Here is a 24,708-nt window from a genome sequence, read left to right as displayed (position 1 = left end):
TTCTTGCCCCGGAAGCCAAGCTCACCAGGAAAAGTGTTTTCCTGAGAAGGGGAATGTAATCACAAGAACTGTTAATGGTATCAGAAGCCAATCTAAGTACGTCATTAAGGAACCAGGTCACCGGAGTAGGACGAGTAACCGGTTTCAGTCTGGCACAAGCTTTCGGAATTGAAGCTAACAAAGAGTCGGTTAAATCTATGTTAAAACCCACTAGGAAGATCTTTTTCAGAGCCGATTTAATAGTGGTGATAGTATTGGCTGCCAGACCTGATTCTAATAGAGATCTAAAGAAAGTGACTGTAAGGTTCAAGTTCATACAGTTCACGTCTGAGTCTATTAAAAATTTTGCCAACTTTTTAACTGCAGAGTCATACTGGCGGATGGTGGAATCCCGTTTATCCGATTCTAGGAACAAGGTGTTTTGAGGATCAATATTGGCACCATGCATAGCCGCAAACTTCATAAAGTCCATAAAGTTAGGGCGCTCTGAATGTTTGAGAAAGCGTACACAACGCGTGTTTGTACTATCTGAGACAGAACCGGATTGGGTATCGGGTGAGGGTATAGTCTCAACTCTCGCAGGAGAGGATACCAGTTGCTCTTGGGCCAGTTGGGTGCGACCAAGGCTACTTGTCCCTTGAAGGATCTCAGTTTGTCTAGAACTTTCAGCAAAAGATTCACCGGGGGAAAGAGATAAATCTTTTCCCAGGTGTCCCAATTCTGTGACATGGCGTCTGTGGCGTAAGCCTGAGGGTCTAGATTGGGAGCCACATATACTCTCAATTTGTGGTTGGATTCCGTGGCGAAGAGGTCCACTTGGGGACCGGGAACCTGAGAGAGAATCCACCGAAATGACTTTAGATCGAGTGACCATTCCGATTCTAGAGGGGAGGTCCGGGACAGGGCGTCTGCCACTACATTCCGGACTCCCGCCAGGTGGACAGCTGAAAGATGCCAACGGTTCAAGGCTGCTAGGGAGAATATGTCTACTAGAACATGGTTCAGAGGCCCTGACTTTGACCCGCCTCTGTTGAGGCAGCGGACCACCACTTCGCTGTCGAGGACCAGACGAAGGTGTTGTTTCTTGGGAAGAGCAAGACGTTTCAGGGTTAGAAGAACTGCCATGGCCTCTAGCACATTGATGTGAAATTGGCGGAACAAGGGAGTCCAAAGACCTTGAACTTTCTTGAGCTGAGAATAACCGCCCCAACCTGATAAGGATGCGTCCGTGTGAATGATTAATTTCGGAGGCGGAAATCGAAGGGGAACTGACTTTGACAGACTGTTTGCTCTTGTCCAAGGAAGAAGTCTTTCCCGTAGAATGGGAGGAAGGCGGACTTTCCTGTCCCGGAGCTTCCGGTTCGCCCTCGAACGCCAGACACGATTGATATCTTTCAATTTTGCCTTCAGAAGAAGATCCGTCACTGAGGCAAACTGAAGGGACCCCAGAATCCTCTCTTGGAGTCGTCTGGAACTTACTTTGTCTTTGAGAAAGCGTTTGGTGTTCCTTGCAATCTCTAACCTCTTGGGTCTGGGAAGACACAGAGTATGAGATATAAGATCCCATTGCAGGCCGAGCCATTGGAACTTCGATTTTGGAAGAAGACGGGACTTCTTGAAGTTGATCTGGAAGCCTAGAGATTGAAGATAATGGATGACTTTGTGAGTGGCTTTTAGGCAATTTTGGGAGGTGTCTGACCAAATGAGCCAGTCGTCCAGATAGGGTACTACTTGAATCCCTTGATTCCTGAGTTCCTGAACAGCGACTTCTGCTAACTTTGTGAAGATCCTTGGGGCGATGTTGAGCCCGAAAGGCATCACCTTGAAGGAGTAACTTTTGTCCCCTAAGCGAAAGCCTAGGTACGGACGGAAGTGTCTCGCTATCGGGACGTGATAATAGGCGTCTGTAAGATCGATAGAGGTGGTGACGGCCCCACGGGGAAGTAAGGTCCGCACCTGCGAGACGGTAAGCATTCGAAACTTGTCGCATTGAATGGACAAGTTGAGAAGGGATAGGTCTAGAATCACTCTTCTCTTGTCTGAATCCTTCTTCGGGACACTGAACAGCCGACCTTGAAACTTCAGGTGTTTCGTTTCTTGTACGGCGTTCTTTTGTAAAAGATCCTGGACAAATTCGACCAGGTCCGGAGTGGAATGTTGACGAAATTTGTTCGGAGGAGGAGGTCCTTGAATCCAACTCCACCCAAGTCCCTTGGAGATGATACTGAACGCCCAGGGACTGAACCTCCATTTGTTGCGGAAGGCATAGAGCCTCCCCCCTACCTGCTGCACCTCAGTATTGGTTTGAGGAGTTGCCTCCACGTCCGCCTCGGAAGTTCTTTCCTCTGCGAAAAGCTCTTCCCCTGCCTTTGTTCTGGTTAGAACCACGGTGGTAGCCTCTACCTCTACCATAACTCTGGGAAGAGCTATGAGCCTCATACGACTGGTTAAAGGCAGGAGAAGTGGCGGAGGCACCAGAAAGCTGGCTCTTAGGAAGCAGAACGGTGACATAGTCGTCCGAAGGAGCCTGAGAGGTGGAAGGCTGTGCCGGGGCAACAGGAGATGGGGGAAGAGGCAGCCGGAAAATGGGCGAACCAGTCTGCTGTTGCCTGAACTGGGTGGAAGTATATGGACGGAGCTTCTTCCTACCCCGGGCTTGGTAATTTGCAGGGTCAGATTTACGTTTAGGAGTCAAACCCCAACGGGCTTTAAGGCTCTGGTTGACTCTAGTGGCCTCCGCCAAGACTTCCTCTACAAGGTCCTCAGGGAAGAGGTTTGAACCCCAACAGGAGGACCGGATCAGCTTATTAGGTTCATGCCTAATAGTCGCCTCTGCCAGGACACGTTTGCGACACTTGCGTTTAGCAGTAGCGAAGTCATACAGGTCGTAGTATAATGACTGCAACGTAGCCTTGTTGAGAGATTTAAAAATACTCTCAGTATCGTAAGTCAAGGCTATCGACTCCGTGGAAGTGGCCAGGTTCAGAGTACGGCCAACGCGTAGGCGAGAATCATACTCCTGTTTAATGAGGGATTCCGGGAGACGGGGAAGCCGCTCACTAAACATTACCGAAGCACAGTCTGCTGCTAGCTTTCCAGAGGTAAATGTGGTATGGACGTTGTCCCAACACTCAATGCCTGAAGGAAGAAGGAGGGAGATTGGATCCACCTCTCGGATGGGAGGCAAGGGCTTCTCCTCCAGAGCATATTGGAAGGCAAGCTCTGCTACCTTATTGACACATGGAGTCACGGTGTTTTTGTCCATTAGGAACATTGTAAAAGAGCTCTTATAAGGCGTCAACATAGTGTTGGTGCAGCCGATGTCATTCAGGAATCTGGCCCACACAGATTGGGCCTGCTCTTTTGGGAAGATGACTGTCTCCTTGGGGACCTTGTCTAACCGAACCAAAGCTTCCTCGGTAAGCCTGGCATAACCATGAAATGGAAATGCCAGACCAGGAGGAAAGAATTCAAAGTCCTCTAGGGGACGAGTGCCAAGACCCTCCAAAGTTAACATTCCGTCTGAGAACGGGGAATGAAGAGCCATATGCCAAGGGTTGTTTTTGGCAAACTGCGGGAGCTTAGAGGCATCCGGGATGAGAGAGCTTTGGACCCGCTCCGGAGCACCTTGCTCTAATGCCCCAAGTCTCTGACCGATGTTAGAGAACATCGTGTCCATCTTAGACTGTATCTCTGATACAAACTTAGCCTGCATCTCCGACACGATGCGAAGCATGGCTGATTCGGAAAGGCCCGGGCTAGCAGCAGATGTGGCGGAATGAACTCCCGGGTCGCGAGACTTAGAGGAGGAGCCAGAAGCCTTAGATGACAGGTTTGTATTCCGTTTAGAACCATGAGAAGCCTTATGAGGCTTATGAACTTTAGGTAAGGTTCTAGACTTATTCTTGGGGGGAACCGGGTGTGATCGTTGGGACGAATCACGGTCCCCAGAAAAACCATGGAAGGAAGAGCGATCAGCAGAAGAAGAAAGAGAGGGGCTGAGGATAGGAATCTCAGCGCCAGAAACACCTGCCTCACTTACCACCCTACCTGTATCTGGATCATCCAATAACATGGGTTCCACGTCAAGGTTCATGGAGGCAACATTGTCTTCTAGATCTCCGGGGGCGTCCGACGGATCCTGCTCTGGATCAATAAACCCCGCTATGGTGGCATCAATGTGGGCAATGATGGGAGCTGCAACATGCCTAGCCACAGCGGCTGAAGACTTGGTGTTGGAGTAAATCAGGGAACAGTAGTCCTCGGAGAGGACGTACGGCCGCTTGGACTTCACGTTCCGGGCAAAACCACCAACCCACACTTTCAGTGTGGCCCGAGCCGCAGACTTTTGCTCCGGGGATGCCTGAAATAATAGTGGGAATTATAAAAGGGCAGACTCCCAGTGGTCCTTCAAGACCATAGATATCTTACTAAATAGTGTATGTATGCCAAAAAAGGTAAGATAAAATAAGAAGGCAACATAGCCAACGGGACTCACCGAGTCAGATCCAAGGGTGGTAACGAGGTCAAAACAGACCACACAGTTATCCGGGTGCCATACCACAACGTCCTCCAGCTGCACACCGCAGAGGGCGTGAGACCGACAGACGGTATGGCCGCAGGGCTGATGTAGAACAGCTGCACAGGCTGTCGTCTGACAATGCACCATCTATAAAAAGAATAGTATATGAGAAACTGTAATTCTCTTAAGTAGGGGCGGGTCCGGAGGACCCGGCCTAAACATAAGTCTAGCTTAAGACTAAAGTAAATAGTATATGAGAAACTGTAATTCTCTTAAGTAGGGGCGGGTCCGGAGGACTCGGGCCTAACATAAGCCTAACACAAGATTAGGGCTTAACTGTAATATTCTTAAGAAGGGGCGGGTCCGGAGGACCCGGCCTAAACATAAGTCTAGCTTAAGACTAAAGTAAATAGTATATGAGAAGCTGTAATTCTCTTAAGTAGGGGCGGGTCCGGAGGACCCGGGCCTAACATAAGCCTAACACAAGATTAGGGCTTAACTGTAATATTCTTAAGAAGGGGCGGGTCCGGAGGACCCGGCCTAAACATAAGTCTAGCTTAAGACTAAAGTAAATAGTATATGAGAAACTGTAATTCTCTTAAGTAGGGGCGGGTCCGGAGGACCCGGGCCTAACATAAGCCTAACACAAGATTAGGGCTTAACTGTAATATTCTTAAGAAGGGGTGGGTCCAGAGGACCCGGCCTAAACATAAGTCTAGCTTAAGACTAAAGTAAATAGTATATGAGAAACTGTAATTCTCTTAAGTAGGGGCGGGTCCGGAGGACCCGGGCCTAACATAAGCCTAACACAAGATTAGGGCTTAACTGTAATATTCTTAAGTAGGGGCGGGTCCGGAGGACCCAGCCTAAACAAAAGTCTAGCTTAAGACTAAAGTATAGCCATCCATTCCGGTCGAGCCGGGAGTATAAAAAAGGATGCAACAACAAAAATTTAAGACACAGGGTGTCTGATTTCCCGGGGCGAGGCTAAGCCCCGGGCCGGGAAATAAAAGTATCCAAAACCAATTCGTATAGGAACTCCGGGGTAGTGATCTGTCATATAATCATCATAGGAACTGTTATAAATTAAATAGGGGGGCGGAACTGTAGATAAGAACCGCCAACGGAACCCAGAGGGTTTCATATAACATAAACCAGTGTGATAAGTGAATATAAAATAGGGTGCACCGGGATCCAACTCTGTTGACCGGTGGCCAACCAGACTAGACAGAGCCGAACCCGCCGGGACACCCGGAGGACAAAGTCCATAAACACTGAACTAACCCCTCTACAAGGAGGGAAGGCAACGATCCCCTAGGGGAGAGGGGGAGAGAAGCCTAGCCACCCACCTAGCGAGAGGGGGAGCATGGGGGAGGATCACGTGATACGGAGCCGCAGGGCTACCAACTGACGATCCCCAACCAGACAGATCAAACGGAGTAATAGCACAATATTCATTATAATAGTAATAGCGTTGAAAATATAAAATAAACACATAAAATTTTTTGGGCAAGGCATGCAACATAATAATTAAATCACAAAAGACACACCTGATGGCTTAAAAAATAACATTGCCGCCTAGCACGAAGGTCGGCAGCCATAACGATACGTAAATGATATCGGCCCAAAATTTGAACCACGAGGGTTCTAAACGCTAAATAATGAATATCCATAATAACAAATGAAATTTAATAATAAAAATAATACATATAGTAACACCGAGAGTGAAACTAAAAGCTCTCAAAACAGGAGTACCAACTGTAAATGGAATCAAGCAAGATCGGTATGAACGAAGAGAATACACTCCTAAAATTCAAATATTAGACGATCTAGGTTGCTCAAAACACAGCAAAACACAGCTTGGTACTTAACTTAGACGGTGTCTCCAGGGAAACCGACGAAGAAGCCATAATCCAAAGAAAATAAGCGAAAAAACGAGAGCACAACAAAAAAGCGGGTTACACACAAGACGTGCTAAAAGGAGTTGAGTTCTGAGCGGATGCATTGTTAGTAGTACCGAGTGAGGTTGAACGGCTCTCCTCTATTGGGGTTTCTGTCGTGGATGAATCTAAATAGTGCGGGACCTCTGGATTATACGCCCAATTTTATACCGACACCAATAGGTGAGCGAGCTAGTTAACCTAGCACTCCTTTACATTTTTTCTCTGGTATATTTAGCAGTAAATTACCTAAGAATAAGTGCTAAATGGAGCTTATTCACTGGGCGGCACAGGTTCGAGCCCAGAAACATAAAATTTATCTCGGTGTTTAGTATAAATGGAAAGCTAATCGAAGAGGCCTAATAAAGGCGGGTGAAATATAAAATATATAGAGGTAAATCTATAAATATCAACAATAATTTATAAAGTGATAAAATAATTACTAAAAGCCTTTAACACACTTCCGTACACTGAGGGAAGGGTCGGCCATCTTTTCTCTATGGAAAAACCAGAGCGAGATTAAAAAAGCAAGGGCAAAAACTTTTCCTCTCCTTTCAAAAGCATTTCTTTTGAAGATAGTATTGAATAATCCAACACGGCGAAAGCAATAAAACTAAAAACCAAGTACTTCACCAAACGGTAGAAAACTCGAGGTCAAGCGCGAGCGGAACCAGTGTTGTCTTTAACACCGACAGAGAAGAACTGGTTTGGTTGAGAAGTATATGCGGTATCTTGTCGATAGTCGGCGCTGGTGGGCACACCCAGCAGCCTTCATGGCGATCGCTCGCGAGTTTTAGGAATCTGTCGACCGTCGGAGACGTCAGCTATTTATATATTCACCGGCTAAGTTTAATATTTAAAATTCATAATTCAACAGAGTAGGTTATATACAAGAACACACATACAATCACTATTATTCCACAGAAAACAAACTAACTGGAATCTTTCAATATTCATATCAACCAAGAGAGCACAAGAAGATTGAATTTACTAGTAAAAAGACCTTATGTCCAACAATTTGCACCTTCACAGTAATTCCTTCATAACTTGCACAACCAAGGTAAGCTCAACAACTTCTGTGTTATTTTTTGTTCTATTACAACTTCAAAAATGTGACTTCCATTGCCGAGTCAACCCGCTCGTCCCTGGTAACTCCGCCCAAGGGGGCGTGGTTTAGGGCTCGCGCCGCCGCTTGGGGGGTTCCGGGGGGGGGTGTATAAGCTACCACTGGTGAGTCCGGAAGGTCTCACCTCCCACTCCAGAACCTTCGTTCACAAGTAAACTTACAGATCTCTCAGGATCGCGACTGGCGTTCTAGACATTACTCCTGTCGACGCTGTGAGATGGGAGTGGCAAGCACTGGTCGCTGGCGAGATGCTTCTGGTCGCGCGCAGCACACTCCAACAAAGATGGTGCGATTGTCTGGTCTCCCTCTAGATAGTAATGAGAACTCCTGGATTCCAAATCAGGAACAGGGTGAGGCGAAGCGGGAGCGTGTTGAACTCTCTTGGTGAAAGCAACACCATCTGGCAAGCCACGCTTCAAGGGGATAGAGAAAGGCATGGGTGAAGTAGGCTGTCTTCCTAAAGTCTTGCATGGGGGAGACTACTCCAGGGAGGACCCAACTAACAAACAAAAGGTGTCCCTCAAGAGCGATAGGAACAAGCTTTGGACTTTGTCCCCCTCTGCAGGCTAAGTAAACTCAGAACAAAGGGGAGCGCTGTCATCAGTGCGCTGGACTGGAGCTGCGGCAGGTGAAGTCGAAGACTGGGCTGGAGAGAATGCACTGGGCCTGGAACATTCGGAGCTCCTCGGAAGAAGATCAAGGTCCACCTCTGAGGAAGCCGGTGTGCGCTTCCTCTCTGCTCGCAACTGTGACTTGAACAGGCCTTCCTTCGACAGAAGACCAGCAATACCAAGGGAAGCCAAAGTCTGTAAAAGATCTTCAATAGAAAAAGACTCCCCTGTGAAGAATGGCGGCTTCAAACCTAAGGGTTGTCCAGGGGTTAAAGGGTCACCGCACCTGCTTGATCGATCCCCAGGGGAGACCGATAGAGAAGGAGCTTCGGGCAGAGAATAATGGGTGGAATTAAAAAGTCAAGGTTTCTTTGACTTCGAGGATGACCACGAATGAGAAGAATCCCTCTTCAACTTCTTGCACTGCCTGCTGAACCTCTCTCACTGGGAGGATTGCCGCTCCCTCCACACCTGACAGGTGTCGTCCTGGTTATAAGGTTGTCCTTGGCAGGTCGGGGATAGCAAATGGGGGTCCATCTCAACCGGAGACATGGAGGTGTCGCACTTGTGTCCTTCAACTCCAGGACAAGTCTGCATGATGACCTAGAAGAAGAAACACTCACAACCTGAAAGGAGAAAGCAAAATAAAGATAAGTATAATGGCCAGTCAGTATGGGCAGTGGAGAGAGACAGCATCCACTTTCAACCGAGCCAAAAGCAAAAGTGACGAGACAATACTGGTGTGTGTGTGTGTGAGCAGGATAGCCGGTACTACTACCTATCCCCCGCTAACTAGCAGTGGGGTAGTTACAACTCGCTGAAAGTCTTATGGCTAGTCTTCTAGCTTCACCGACAGTATATTCCTTAATAAAGAGCGAAAGGGTTTGTATTTAGTGACGGAAAAAATACCATTTAGCAACCTATAAAGGAAATTGAACAAGATAGGGCCTAGTCATCTTAATACTAATATTTTTTTTAATTACTGTATAAAACTTTCACTGGTCACAGAAGTTTTAAAATTAGTACCAGTCCAAGTACCATGCCCAACAAGTCAAGGTAGCACATCTCTATACCATAATGGGAAGCAATCATTAACTTTCAAGTAAAAAGATAAATCCTTCAAGTAATAAGCAAGGAAACTTGTCTATTGATTAGTTACTCATCATGGATTTTATCTAATTCTGAGGATGTTTTCTGCTGTAGTGGTATACCGGACTGGATGACAAAATTGCATGAAAGCAACAAGAGAGAGAGATGCTAACGTTTAAAACGGAACACAGAAATAAAAAGTTCTTTATAGCTATTAGATATTCAAAATATCAAAACACGTTTATATCTTTTAAATTATTAACCAAAGTTTTTCTTTCCAATAATGAAGTGCAGTGTATGAATAACTGAATAACATTAAAACATATCTGAAGAGTTACAAACCATTTCTTTTTTCAATGCAGCCATTTCCTTTTCTTTCTGAATCAACGCCTTCTTTTTTAGTTCCTCCTCACGAACCACGGCTGGGTTTCTCGTCATTACTTTAGTCTCTTCAACCCACTCCCTCTCATCAGGTTTTACATTTCTGAAAAAAATTCAATAAAATATGGAGTTTTTATGATAAAACAAAGTTTTATGAATACTTACCTGGCAGTTATATATATATAGCTGAGTCTCCGACTACGGCAGAATTTAATCGAAAATCGCGGCAACCGCCTTGTGGTGGTTGTGTGGTTAGATGGTTAACAACCCTTACAGGGTGGTACTTGGAATCATTCCCGTTTTCTGTTCCTCAGATTATCTTTGCCCGACCTGTCTCCTGAGGGGAGGTGGGTGGGCTTTTAAAATATATATATAACTGCCAGGTAAGTATTCATAAAACTTTGTTTTATCATAAAAACTCCATTTTTATGAATAGAACTTACCTGGCAGTTATATATATATATATATATATATATATATATATATATATATATATATATATATATATATATATATATATATATATATATATATATATATATATATATATATATATATATATATACAGTATATATATATAGCTGATTCACACATTTGGAGGGAAACAGACAGAAAAACATAGTTGGGGAAACAACAAAAGAGTTGTAGGAGAACAAACACCTTGATTCCTTACCTGCTAAGGTAGCTGACTTCAAAGGTAACTGCCTCTAGAGTCGCTTTCCCTTAGGAGTGTTCAGCCAGGAGTAGACCTGCTACGCTGCAAACAACTCAATCGAGTCTGTCAAAGGGGTAGGACCAACAACTTGACTAGACTTCAGAAACTACCTTCCCATATAATAAAAACCTGCAACCTTACTAAAGCTAACCACTTAACCTTGCAGAAATAGATATAAACCATCTATCTGGACTGAGGAACCGTACCACAAGACGAGGACCTCAGACAACCATAAAAAAACACGAACCCATATACAAGTACATAAACTAAGGTTGAGTGGGGGTAGTAACTCCTTTGCCTAATACAGAAGCCGCAGCTACGTATGGGCCCAAGGTATAACACTTGTCATAGTCCACTCTTACCTCTCTGAGGTAATGAGAAGCGAAGACAGAGTTGCTCCTCCAGAACGTTGCGTCCATGATCTGCCTAACTGACATATTTTTCCGGTATGCCAGCGAAGCCGCAATGGCCCTTACTTCGTGAGCCCGTACTTTTAACAGGGCGAAGTTTTCTTCCTCACAAAAGAGGTGGGCTTCCCTAATAGTTTCCCTCAGAAAAAAGGACAATGCATTCTTTGACAGGGGTTTTTGAGGATCCTTCACCGAACACCATAAGGAGTTGGAAGCACCCCTCACGCTCTTAGTGTGGGCCAAATAAGCCTTGAGAGCCCTAACCGGGCAGAGGAGGCTTTCCTGTTCCTGACCCACTAGATTTGTGAGGTTAGGGAGTTCAAAAGTCCTGGGCCAGGGTTTCGAAGGGTTCTCATTCTTGGCGAGAAAGTCGAACCTCAAGGCACAAACAGCTCCATTTAGGGTGAAGCCTACACGCTTCTCGAATGCCTGGACTTCGCTGATCCTCCTGGCAGTCGCTAGAGACAAAAGGAAGAGGGTTTTCTTAGTCACATCTCGCAGAGAAGCTTGCGAGATAGGCTCAAACTTCCTGGAGCACAAAAACTTAAGCACCACATCCAGGTTCCAAGAAGGGGGTCTTAAGTGCACCTGCTTCGTTGTCTCAAAAGACCTAATGAGGTCCTGCAAATCCTTATTCTGAGATAACTCTAAGCCTCTATGCCTAAAGACGGTTGAGAGCATGCTCCTGTATCCTTTAATGGTAGATACAGCCAGCTTAGCATCCTGCCTGAGGTGCAAAAGAAAGTCTGCAATCTGGCTTAGAGAGGTAGAGGACGAGGAAACCTTGCGCCTCCTGCACCAAGCTCTAAAGGTCTCCCACTTTGACTGGTAGACTCTTTGTGAAGAGATCCTCCTTGCCCTGGCAATAGCTTTCGCCGCTTGTGCCGAAAAGCCTCGAGATCTAACGAGCTTCTCGACAGTCTGAAGGCAGTCAGATTGAGAGCGAGGGGGTTTTGGTGAAATCTCTTGAAGTGGGGTTGTCTGAGAAGATCTGGACTTGCCGGGAGTCTTCTTGGAAAGTCCATCAGCAACCCTACCACTTCGGTGAACCATTCCCTCGCAGGCCAGAATGGAGCCACTAGGATCATTCGTCCCGAATCGAGGAGAGCGAATTTCCTGACAACCAGATTGATGATCTTGAACGGGGGGAAGGCATACATGTCCAGCCCCGTCCAATCCATCAAGAAGGCGTCCACTGCAACAGCTTCCTCGTCCAGGACTAGGGAGCAGTAGTTGGGGATCCTCTTGTTTAGACCGGAGGCGAAAAGGTCTATTACAGGTCTGCCCCACAACTTCCAGAGGCTCCGACAGACATGCGGGTTGAGAGTCCACTCTCCTGCTGAGCATGTCTGCCCTGATGTTTCTCTGCCCTTGAACAAACCTTGTCAACAGCTGGGTCTCGTTCTCGTTCGCCCAAAGGAGAAGCTCTCTCGCAGCTGAGAACAGAGAGAGGGAGTGAGTTCCCCCTTGCTTCCTTATGTACACGAGAGCTGTGGTGTTGTCGGAATTGATCTCCACAGTCTTTCCTGACACCGAGGTTTTGAAGGCCTTGAGCCCTAACAAAATGGCCATCAATTCCTTCCTGTTGATATGCCAACTGATCTGACTCCCTTCCCAAATACCTGAGACCTCTTTGTTCCCTAGTGTTGCTCCCCAGCCTGACTCGGACGCATCTGAGAATAACACTAGGTCGGGGTTCTTCTTGAACAAGGAGATCCCTTTTCCCAACAGAGCTGGGTCCAGCCACCACATTAAAAGATCCTTGATCTCTGTCAGAATGGGAAAAGAAAAAGTGTCCTCCTGGATCTGTCTGTTCCAAACCTTTGCGAGGAAGTGTTGCAGAGGCCTTAGGTGCAGTCTCGCCAAAGGGACAAACTGCTCCAGGGAGGATAGAGTTCCCAGCAGACTCATCCACTCCTTCGCTGAGCATTCCTGCTTCCTCAAAAAGTCTTTGACTTTGTCCAGGCACCTGGTCTGCCTCTCCTGGGAGGGAGAAGCCTGAAAAAGAACTGAATTCAGAACTATCCCCAAATAGAGAATAGTCTGATTCGGCTCGGTCTGAGACTTCCCCCAGTTGACGATGAGTCCCAGGTCCTGAGTCATCGTATAAGTCTTCATTAGGTCCTCCAGACATTTCTCTTTCGACTGTGACCGGATCAGCCAGTCGTCTAGATAGAAGGAGACCCTTATCCCCTCCTGGTGTAATCAGCCTGCCACATTCGCCATTAGTCTGGTGAAAACTTGGGGAGCTGTGCTGAGACCGAAGCAAAGTGCCCTGAACTGGAAGCACTTGCCCTGGAACATAAACCTCAGATATCTCCTCGAAGACGGATGAATGGGGACGTGAAAATAAGCGTCCTGCAGGTCAAGAGAAACCATCCAGTCTCCTGGACGAACTGCAGCCAGCACTGACTGAGTCGTCTCCATGGAGAACTTTGTTTTCTCCACGAAGGCGTTCAGAGAGCTGACATCTAGGACTGGTCTCCATCCACCCGAGTTCTTGGGAACCAGGAACAGGCGATTGTAAAAGCCTGGGGAGGCGAGGTCTTGAACCGGCTCTATTGCTCCCTTGACCAACATCTGGTCAACTAGCTCCAGAAGAGCCTCTCGTTTCCCCACGTCGGTGTACTGAGCCACTAAGGCTAGGGGAGAGTCTGAGAGAGGTGGTTTCTTTAAAAAGGGAATCTTGTAACCTTCCTTGACGACTGAAAGGGACCAGGTGTCCGCCCCTCTCCTTTTCCAAGACTGCCAAAAACGAGACAGTCTTGCCCCTACTGGTGTCTGGAGGACTTCCATCTCATTTTTTGGACCGGGGCCTAAACGCACCCCTGCTGGTCCTTGGCCCTGACTCTTGTCTTCTCCCCCTAAAATCCGCTCTCGAGGAGATCCTGCCCCGAAAGGGCTGTTGAAACTTCTTCTCCTCCTTCTTCAGAGGAGCAGGAGCAACAGGTAAGGTCTTTCTAGCCGACCGAGACAAAAGGTCCTGAGTAGCCTTCTGAGCCAGAGAAAGGGAGATATCTCTGACCAGAGCTTCAGGAAAAAGATGACGAGAAAAAGGGGCGTAAAGCAGCTCCGACTTCTGGGCAACAGTCACAGATCTAGAGGTGAAGGAGCACAAAAGGGCCCTCTTCTTTAAGACCCCTGCTGAGAAAAGGGAAGCCAATTCATTAGCTCCATCCCTTAGAGCTTTGTCCATGCAGGACATGATACTCGTCAGGTCCTTCGTGTCCTCCAAGAGTTCAGACTTCCTGGCCAGAGTCCCGAGAGACCAGTCCAGGAAGCTGAAAACCTCGAAAACCCTGAAAATTCCCTTGACGAGGTGATCAAGCTCCGACATGGACCACATCACCTTGGCAGAGTTTAAAGCATGTCTTCTTGCCGAGTCCACAAGAGCCGAGAGGTCACCTTGGGAGGAGGCAGGCACTCCTAATCCCAAAGGTTCCCCTGTCTCATACCACATACCGGCCTTGGAAGCGAGCAGAGACGGTGGAAAAGAAAAGGTGGTCTTGACAGCTTGTCTCCGTTCCTTCATCCAATCATCCACTTTAGCGAGAGCTTTCCTGGCCGAAATTGAAAGTTTCATTTTGATGAAGGCCGAAGACTTAGTAGCCTTCTTCCTGGTAAATTGAGACTGAGGAGAACGAGGGGCCGAAGGTTGAAATTCCTCCCCATAAAGTTCCAAAAGAGAGCGAGAAAGAACCTTGTAATCACTAGAAGAGTCGGCAGGTTTTTCTTCCTCTTCCGAAATATCTTCGAGGTCCTGCTCAAGGATAACATCCCGAAGAGTTGGGCTGCCAGCAGTCTGGCAGCGAGAGCTGTTTGAATCATGGCGCCGAGCGCCGCTAACATCCAGTCGGCGAGAAGCGGTATCGTCACGATGACAAGAAGCAGTATCGTCACGATGATGAGAAACGGAAGCGTCCTGAAGATGCAGGCTGCCTTCGCCTTGAAAATGCAGACTGCATTAATCCTGTTTCCTAAGAAACGAGGCAGTAACGTCCTGGCGTTTCGAAAGAGAAACGGAATCGTCACGGCGCCGAGAACGGGAGGCAGTATCGTCCTGGCGCCGGGAGAGGGGTGAAGGAAATTCCTGGCAGCGTGCCGATGAAGAGGGTGTGCGTTGTTGTACGGCCGACGAAGTGCGCAGAGGTTTCTTGGGAGAGATACTAAAATCTCTCTTAGAAGAAGATCTCTTAACAGGCAAAGAGACGTCCTTACATCTGACGGACTGAGAAGGGTGGCTGAAAGCTTCAACTAACGATGAAAGTTGTTCCTGCATAACAACCATGAAAGCTTTAGCAACCTCCGCTGGCTCTCGCGGTGCCGAAGACGGCAGTTGTCGTACGGCTTGACTGGGAGCGCTGGCAGAAGAAGTAGGGAGTCTAGCAGGATTAACTGGGCTAAGGACTCTCTGTTTCGCCCTTTTAACAGGAACAACATCGAAATCGTCTTCCGAAGGATCAGGATCTCGGCTACTTGAACCGGGAGAGGGAGAGCGAGACTGCACGTCCCGGTCCCACCCTCTCTTCATTGGTCTTGATTTGTAACGCCAATTACGTCTGGGAGAACGATCAGGCGAAGACACAAACGTATCCGGCACACCTTTTCTATGGCGGTCAAGAGCAGCCTGGGAGATCGCAACAGGACTGTCTGAGGCGACGACTGACCGAGGATAAGCACCTCTCACCCCCTTTCGGCTTTCGACGTACCTTCTCCCTTGGTCCTGGGAGCTTGGTAGAGGTCTAGACCTAGGGGTATGACAGATTCGATCAGTCGCCACCTCCACTGCACTTTCACAAGCACTAATTTCACCTACACCCTTACCTTTAAAGGCCTCCAACTGTGCTTTAATGGCCTCCAATTCAGCAGCTAATTTAGCATACCCAGGGTCATCCGTAGGCACAGATCCTGTAGAAGGGGCAGGAGTCACTACATTCGGGGAAGGAATAACTTCCAAAGGGGTCACAAGCAAAGGGTCAATGGATAAATCTAAGCTAGGCTCACTAGCAGACTTTGACTTTGATTGAGCTCTTCTAACTCTATCAATCTCAAGTTTGCGCACATAGCGCTTCATAGCTAATCAATTATCATCACTTAAAACCTCGCATTCCTTGCACTTATTATCTAAAGCACATTCAAACCCCCTGCAACCCATACAGATAGTGTGAGGGTCAACCGAAACTTTCGGCAACCTCACCTTGCAAATACCATTCGCACAAATACGATAATGAATTTTCTCACTCATAATAATAAAGGAAAAAAGACAAAAAAACAAAAAACAACATGATTGCCAAATCCCAACACAGTGTACTTCACCAAAAACGAAGTCCAAAAAGGCGATGAAGGGAAAGCAATCCGGAAAAACTCTGAAAGGCGGACCAACGATGTTGTCGATCCGGCCGGCAGAGATAATCTGAGGAACAGAAAACGGGAATGATTCCAAGTAACACCCTGTAAGGGTTGTTAACCATCTAACCACACAACCACCACAAGGCGGTTGCCGCGATTTTCGATTAAATTCTGCCGCAGTCGGAGACTCAGCTATATATATATAACTGCCAGGTAAGTTCTATTCATAAAAAATACACATTTGTGTTTACATAAGCATAAATTCTTTCTGAAAAATATTCTATTACTAATACTTGTGTCATTATTAGGGACAAATGCTGTACATGCTGTGTTTATTATCAAGAGAAACTATCATTCATACCAACAATAATAATCATAGCTTAAAGGTAGTTAATTCATATCCTGTTGGAATAATCATAACTTTAATTACAAAGCACTTATTTTTCCATCTATTTTTACAATAAATACCGTAGATGTGTACAAATTAGTGTGTTGGGAAAAACTCCATAACTCTTGAGTAAAAGTAGTAAACTCTCAATAGCAAATGTAAGAATTTTATTAAAATTTTCTTAAACAATCTTTAAAATTACATTAATCTCTTGCTTTTACTTATGTGGTAGACAGCAGAAGAGTACAGTCGCAGGTATGTGATAGACAGCAGTAGAGTACTATCGCAGGTATCTAGACATCTCCATTGTAGTTCCTTGTGAAAAGCGTTTAGCTTAGAGGAAATCCTGGATAGTCTCCAATAGTGAAGTGAAAGTGACCTAAAGGATTGTCAGTCAATCTGAATGTGTAGCTGACAGAGAATGGTGGTTCATAGTGGTAGTTATGTAGGGAGTTCAAAAAGAAGGGCTAACAGATCGAGATACCACTCGTCACGTGGCCACCTAGGAGTAACCAGGAGTGAAACCTCGCCCTCTAGCTTTTTGACGTAAGCTGCCACAGTGGTGGTGTTGTTGCTCATCAACAGCGTGTAGAGATAAAAACAGTGCTTGTGCTTCCAAGATGTGGATGTGCAGATCCTTCTACTGACCACACACCTGAGAAGACCAGATCACTAGGGTGTGCACCCCCAACTCCTCCTTCGATGCATCTGAGAACAGTTGCTTGTCTGGAGGTGGGGAGTCTAGTGAGACTCCCCAGGTGAGGTTTTTCCCATCTAGCCGCATGCAAGATTGGCCAGTGTCGCATGTCCTACTGGAAGAGGAAAGGTGCACGAGACGATTGCTTGGAGTATTGTCTTGGACAGAAACAGTTGCACAACCTCTCTGAGCTTGCCGATACAATTGTCTACTGAAAACTCACCCTCCCGCTGTGTCTATCAGCATGGCCAGATACTGCAGTCTCTTCTTGGGTGTGATATTCGATGTCTCCTAATTTATCACAATCCCTAGATCGTGACGAAAGGTGAGAAGCTTATCTCGATCCTGTAACAACTGCCTCTCGTGGACAGCCAATATCGGCCAACCGTCGAGATACAGTACATCAGTAATTGTATCTCTGCCCCCAGTAAACAGGCCAAAGATACCAACAGAGTGAACACTCAAGTATGAAACACAGGGTCTTGAATCATTTAGATTTACTGAAAGCATGAAGTCTCCTTCTATAATGAAACTCGGTGCAGATCATACTGTTTCAATCCCGAACTAGTTTGCTGAATACTGGTTCAGAGGAGAGAGGTCAATGACTGGTTTCCAGGCCCCGAGTTAACTTCTCCACCAGGAAGAGTTGACTGTAAAACTGTCATGAACAAATGCAACCACATTCTTGATAGATTGTTCATAAACACTATTGGTCTGTGGAATGGAGGGAGAGGGGGTTTGTTGGTTTAGAAATGCTAGGCAGTATCCATGCCAATGAACATCCACTACCCAAGACTTAGCCTTTTGTCTCCACCCGGTTGCCCAATGACGTGACAAGCATCTCCCTACTTATGGTAGCAGTAGAGGGGAACACTGACATTGCCTTCTCCCTCCCTCTTCCCATTCCCTCCATCCCTGACCTAACCAGGTTGGGGGTCTCAAAAGGGCTAGGCATGCACAGAATCCCTTCGAGTGGAAGAGGTCACAGGCAGGCCTAATAGGAGTCTAGAGAAGATGACAGCAGCCATCTTTACCCTTGATCCTGCAGGCACCCATAAAGAGCTAGAGTCCATGAAAGAGACTGCATGATGGACCAGGGAATCCTGTGCATCAGTACTATGCTTCTCCAATGCCACCTACACATGATTCCTTGAAAGAAGACGTAGCCACCCTCATCAACATGTTTTGCAGCATCAGAGCATCCTCTGAACCAAATTGCCTGAGAATTGGGAAACCAAAGCATCCCTCCTCTTCAAAATCCAGTTGGCTCACTAGTTCACAGACTGATATGCTAGAAAGGTCACTGCCTACTCATCAAACAGCACAAGAATCTTGTACAAGACTTCTCCAAAGACTCTGGGGTCAATAATCCAGTCGTCTTTGCAAAATGTCGCCGTGCCTGACCACTGGTCAAGCCACGGGACAGCTTCAAGGGTGGCCACGGCAGGAAGACTCCATGAGCGCCAACTCAGAGTTTGAGTCTCTCCCAGGGGAGTCCTCCTCTGACTGGTTAACCTGAAGAGATGATGACGCAGCAGTCTCTGGCACATAGAACCTTTGTTGCCTCGAGAGTGCTTGGGTAAGGACCTTGTTTAACCAACTGGAAGCAAGGAAGTTCTCAGATCCATAGATCTGATCATCAGCTTAATCTCGGACCAAACTGACCAAGGCAGCTCCAGAGAAGGCCCCAACCCTTGAGGGGCACAGGAGTGCCGATCAATGTCCGAAGTAGATAACAATGTGGATAACGGCTAGTTTCCACAGGAAACCGTTACACATTTACAGTTCATCTGAAAAACAGCTGCATAGCCTTGTTGTCTTCTTTTAATGTATCCCTCGAATATGACATTCTGCCTGCACATTTATGTATTTCCAAAAGAGAAAGCAAAAATTTAGAAAAAAACCCATAATCAGAGAGGCAGTAAGATTACGTCTGAAATGCTTACAATTGAAAGTAAGTACATAGCAGACTGTTTTGGGAAGGTACCCTCCATACGCCAGGAACTACCACTACGTACCTTGTTATAAGTTAAAGCAGCTATATCCAGCAAAGCCAAAATCATACTCTATTAAAGGACAATGGTTGATCTTCATGTAGGAAGAAATCCTTTGATATTGCTTTTGAGCAAGACTCAAAAGAGCAAATCAAACTCTTCCTACTCCTCAAAATCTGAAACTTGTAAAAATCCTCCTCCTATTGCTTTCTTTACTTCTTTCCTCACTTAAGTCCATCAATCTCGTCTCAGAAGAACCGTGATAGCGACTCTCACTATTGACGGTAGCCATGCTAGGCTGGAAAGAGGATTTGCCTCAATGTGGGGTCCTTTGGCAGCTGTCATATCAGCACTTGCTATTTGTATGACTACCTCCTTGCCCACCAAACTTTTTACTTTCTACTGAATTAACATAGGGCTCACTAGGATATACCGTTGACACCAGTCTTCCAGGAAAAGAACAAGCAGTGTTTCTATCTCGATGATGAAACCACGGTAATTACTACCTACTGTATTTCACAGAAACACATCCCTTCACATGCTCAAGAATTTGATCTTTATACTATACAATCATCACAACACTCAAACAGTTCAGCACGCTACTGATGTTCGTCAGCGTTTCACCCTTTTCCCCCTTTGACAATGTTTGATTTCAATTCCATGGCGATGCTTTTGCTTTTCTTTGAAGCACTACCAAATTTTCTGCCCTATGATTGGGAGCCATAATGAAAGGCAAAAAGTTAACACATTTCTTACACAAAGAACATGACAATCAAGAATAGTGTACTTGTTATGCTATTTTTTTTCGCTACAAAAGGACGTCCAGTATTCTTCCGACGCACATATTAGTTGAAACAGAATTTTCTTAATTTATGGGAGATGCATTATATTCACAAAATGAAGAAGGCCAATACTGTTGTAACCCAAGGGTAAATAGAGAATTTAAAAAATTATTTATGCTAACCGTAGAGGCTGCACCAAATTTACTTTTGTTTAATGTTTTTCATTATGCTCATCATACCAATGATAATATGGATACACACACATGCACGCACACACACACACACACACACACACACACACACACATATATATATATATATATATATATATATATATATATATATATATATATATATATATATATATATATATATATATATATATATATATATATATATATATATATAAGGGATTTTGACAGAGGAAAAATCTATTTCTGGGCGAGAGACCTGTGCCGCCCAGTGAAATGCTCCTTAAGCACCATTTCTAAGGTAAATAACTGCTATAATATTACCAGAGAAAAAAATGCATAGGAATGCTAGGTTGAACTAGCTCGCTCACCTATTGGTGTCGATATAAACTGGGGCGTAATATAATCAGAGGTCTCGCACCATTTAGACATTTCCTCTTCAGAATCCCTCAATAGTGAGGTGCCGTTCAACAACTCCTGCCGCACAGACCAGTACTACTAACTCTACCCACGCTTGCCCAACACTCCCCATAGCACCCCAGGTTTGGGGTCTGATCAGGGAGGGACAACTAGGGTGGGTTCACTGGCCGGCACAGGTCTCTCGCCCAGAAATAGATTTTTCCTCCGTCAAAATCCCTTTTCTGGGCTCAACCTGTGCTGGCCAGTGAAATAGTACAAGAGAAACGAACCCAAACTTCAGTATATATGAGGGAACGAATTAAAATCAAAATAACATAACAGTAGTTTAATCAAGAGTTGTAGTAGTAGACGATAGTCTTTTCATAACATCAAAAACTGACAAGGTATAATATCCCAGGAAGGGATGGCAAAATGTAAAAATAAACTTGATAATCAAAATTATGATCCAAGGTCAGAACATCTTAGATAATACCATATAAAACTGGATATAAAAGGAATACAGTTCGCAGGACAAAATGTAATATGATAATTAGTAATAGAGATAAACAATATCCTAAGACATGGGGACACCCTTGGGTGTGACATAACAAACTGAACTCAGGTAGGAACTGTAAGTGAGGCAGGTAAGAGGAAGAAGATGGCAAGACATAGTAAAATGATATTTTAATTATAAAATAAATTTTTGAATATACTTACCCGGTGAATATATAATAGCTGCAACTCTGTTGCTCGACAGACACATACATAAAAACTCGCCAGCGATCGCTATACAGGTTGCGGGTGTGCCCACCAGCGCCAACTGTCGGCCAGATACCACTCGATGTAAACAAAACCTCAATTTCTTCTCATCCCACTGCATTTCTATTGGGGAGGAAGGGAGGGTCGTTTAATTTATATATTCACCGGGTAAGTATATTCAAAAATTTATTTTATAATTAAAATATCATTTTTAAATATTTAACTTAGCCGGTGAATATATAATAGCTGATTCACACCCAAGGAGGTGGGTAGAGACCAGAGTTAATTATGTTTACATCGTATAAGATAAGAGTTTTTTATTTCATTTTGACAGTTATCAATATAACAAAACCAAAATAAATAGGTACCTGGTAAGGAAGTCGACTTAGACGATTACTCTGCCTTGTAAGTACGTCTTCCTTACGGAGCCCAGCGATCCTCTTAGGATGCTGACAGACCCCCAGGAGCTGAAGTATCAAGGGCTGCAACCCATACAACAGGACCTCATCAAACCCCTAATCTGGGTGCTCTCAAGAAATGACTTTGACCACCCGCCAAATCAACCAGGATGCGAAAGGCTTCTTAGCCTTCCGGACAACCCATAAAAACAACATTAAAACATTTCAAGAGACAGATTAAAAGGATATGGAATTAGGGAATTGTAGTGGTTGAGCCCTCACCCACTACTGCACTCGCTGCTACGAATGGTCCCAGTGTGTAGCAGTTCTCGTAAAGAGACTGGACATCTTTCAAGTAAAATGACGCGAACACTGACTTGCTTCTCCAATAGGTTGCGTCCATTATACTTTGCAGAGATCTATTTTGCTTAAAGGCCACGGAAGTTGCTACAGCTCTAACCTCGTGCGTCTTAACCTTAAGCAAAGATCGGTCTTCCTCACTCAAGTGTGAATGAGCTTCTCGTATTAACAATCTGATAAAATATGACAAAACATTCTTTGACATAGGCAAGGATGGTTTCTTAACCGAACACCATAACGCTTCAGATTGGTCTCGTAAAGGTTTAGTACGAGCTAAGTAGAACTTAAGAGCTCTAACAGGGCATAAGACTCTTTCTAGTTCATTGCCTACGATCTCCGATAAGCTAGGAATATCGAAAGATTTAGGCCAAGGACGAGAAGGTAGCTCATTTTTGGCTAGGAAACCAAGCTGCAGAGAACAAGTAGCTTTTTCTGATGAAAACCCGATGTTCTTGCTGAAGGCATGAAGCTCACTGACTCTTTTAGCCGAGGCTAAGCATACCAGGAAAAGAGTCTTAAGAGTGAGATCTTTCAGGGAGGCTGAATGTAACGGCTCCAACCTGTCTGACATGAGGAATCTTAGGACCACGTCTAAATTCCACCCAGGTGTAGCCAAACGACGCTCCTTAGAGGTCTCAAAAGACTTAGGGAGGTCTTGCAGATCTTTATTGTTGGAAAGATCTAAGCCTCTATGCCGGAAGACCGAGGCCAACATGCTTCTGTAGCCCTTGATAGTAGGAGCTGAAAGGGATCGTACTTTTCTCAGGTATAAGAGAAAATCAGCTATTTGGGCTACAGAGGTACTGGTCGAGGTTACGGAAACTGACTTGCACCAGTCTCGGAAGACTTCCCACTTCGATTGGTAGACTCTAATGGTAGACGCTCTCCTTGCTCTGGCTGCCTCCTTCGAAAAGCCTCTAGCTCTCGAGAGTCTTTCGATAGTCTGAAGGCAGTCAGACGAAGAGCGTGAAGGCTTTGGTGTACCTTCTTTACGTGTGGCTGACTTAGAAGGTCTACTCTTAGAGGAAGACTTCTGGGAACGTCTACTAGCCATCGAAGTACCTCGGTGAACCATTCTCTCGCGGGCCAGAGGGGAGCAACTAACGTCAACCTTGTCCCTTCGTGAGAGGCGAATTTCTGCAGTACCTTGTTGACAATCTTGAATGGTGGGAATGCGTAAAGGTCTAGATGTGACCAATCTAGGAGGAAGGCATCTATATGTATTGCTGCTGGGTCCGGGACTGGAGAGCAATAGATTGGAAGCCTCTTGGTCAGCGAGGTTGCAAAGAGATCTATGGTGGGTTGACCCCAAGTCGCCCAAAGTCTCTTGCACACATCCTTGTGGAGGGTCCATTCGGTTGGAATTACTTGACCTTTCCGACTGAGACAATCTGCTAGGACGTTCAAGTCACCCTGGATGAACCTCGTTACTAGGGAGATGCCTCGATCTTTTGACCAGATGAGCAGGTCCCTTGCGATCTCGTACAAAGTCAGTGAGTGGGTACCTCCCTGTTTGGAAATGTACGCCAAGGCCGTGGTGTTGTCCGAGTTGACCTCCACCACCTTGCCTCGAAGGAGATTCTCGAAGCTTATCAAGGCCAGATGAACCGCCAAAAGCTCCTTGCTGTTGATATGCATGCTCCTCTGACTCGAGTTCCACAGACCTGAGCATTCCCGACCGTCCAGCGTCGCGCCCCAGCCCGAGTCCGATGCGTCCGAGAAGAGAACGTGGTTGGGTATCTGAACTGCCAGGGGAAGACCCTCTCGTAGGCTGATATTGTCCTTCCACCAAGTCAGACAAGACTTTATCTTTTCGGAAATCGGGATCGAGACCGCCTCTAGCGTCTTGTCCTTTTTCCAGTGAAAAGCCAGATGGAATTGAAGAGGACGGAGGTGTAGCCTTCCTAGTGAGACAAATTGCTCCAGGGATGACAGCGTTCCTACCAGACTCATCCACAGTCTGACTGAGCAGCGTTCTTTCTTCAGCATCTTCTGGATGGAGAGCAGGGCTTGATCTATTCTGGGGGCCGACGGAAAAGCCCGAAAAACTTGACTGTGAATCTCCATCCCTAAATACAGAATAGTTTGGGATGGGACCAGCTGTGACTTTTCCAAGTTGACTAGGAGTCCCAATTCCTTGGTCAGATCTAGAGTCCAATTGAGATCCTTCAGACAGCGATGACTGGAAGAGGCTCTGAGAAGCCAGTCGTCCAAATAAAGGGAGGCTCGGATGTCCGATAAGTGGAGGAATTTTGCCACATTCCTCATAAGCCTCGTAAACACGAGAGGAGCTGTGCTTAGGCCAAAGCACAGGGCCTGAAACTGGTACACCACATCGTCGAAGACGAATCTCAGAAAAGGTTGGGAGTCTGAGTGAATGGGGATGTGGAAGTAGGCGTCCCTTAGGTCTAGAGAGACCATCCAGTCTTCCTTTCTGACTGCTGCTAGGACTGACTTTGTGGTCTCCATGGTAAACTTCGTCCTTGTGACAAAGACATTCAGAGCACTGACGTCTAGCACCGGTCTCCAACCTCCTGTCTTCTTTGATACTAGGAAGAGACGGTTGTAAAACCCCGGTGATTGAAGGTCCGAGACTT

At 45.9% G+C, this 24,708-nt stretch overlaps 1 protein-coding gene across 1 annotated transcript in view; it reads right to left on the bottom strand.

The window, feature by feature from the left end:
• Nucleotides 1-24,708, bottom strand: part of LOC137648264 (uncharacterized) — a 63,207-nt gene that overhangs the window by 20,803 nt on the left and 17,696 nt on the right. The window contains exon 3 of the mRNA XM_068381190.1: nt 9,631-9,772. Coding sequence (XP_068237291.1) covers nt 9,631-9,772 — 142 coding nt within the window. The remainder of the gene's footprint in view (nt 1-9,630; nt 9,773-24,708) is intronic.

The sequence above is a fragment of the Palaemon carinicauda genome, chromosome 10 (assembly GCF_036898095.1).
Source record: "Palaemon carinicauda isolate YSFRI2023 chromosome 10, ASM3689809v2, whole genome shotgun sequence".
Classification (NCBI taxonomy): domain Eukaryota; kingdom Metazoa; phylum Arthropoda; class Malacostraca; order Decapoda; family Palaemonidae; genus Palaemon; species Palaemon carinicauda.
Note: the sequence above shows the minus strand (reverse complement) of the source record. Positions and strands in the feature narration are given on the sequence as shown.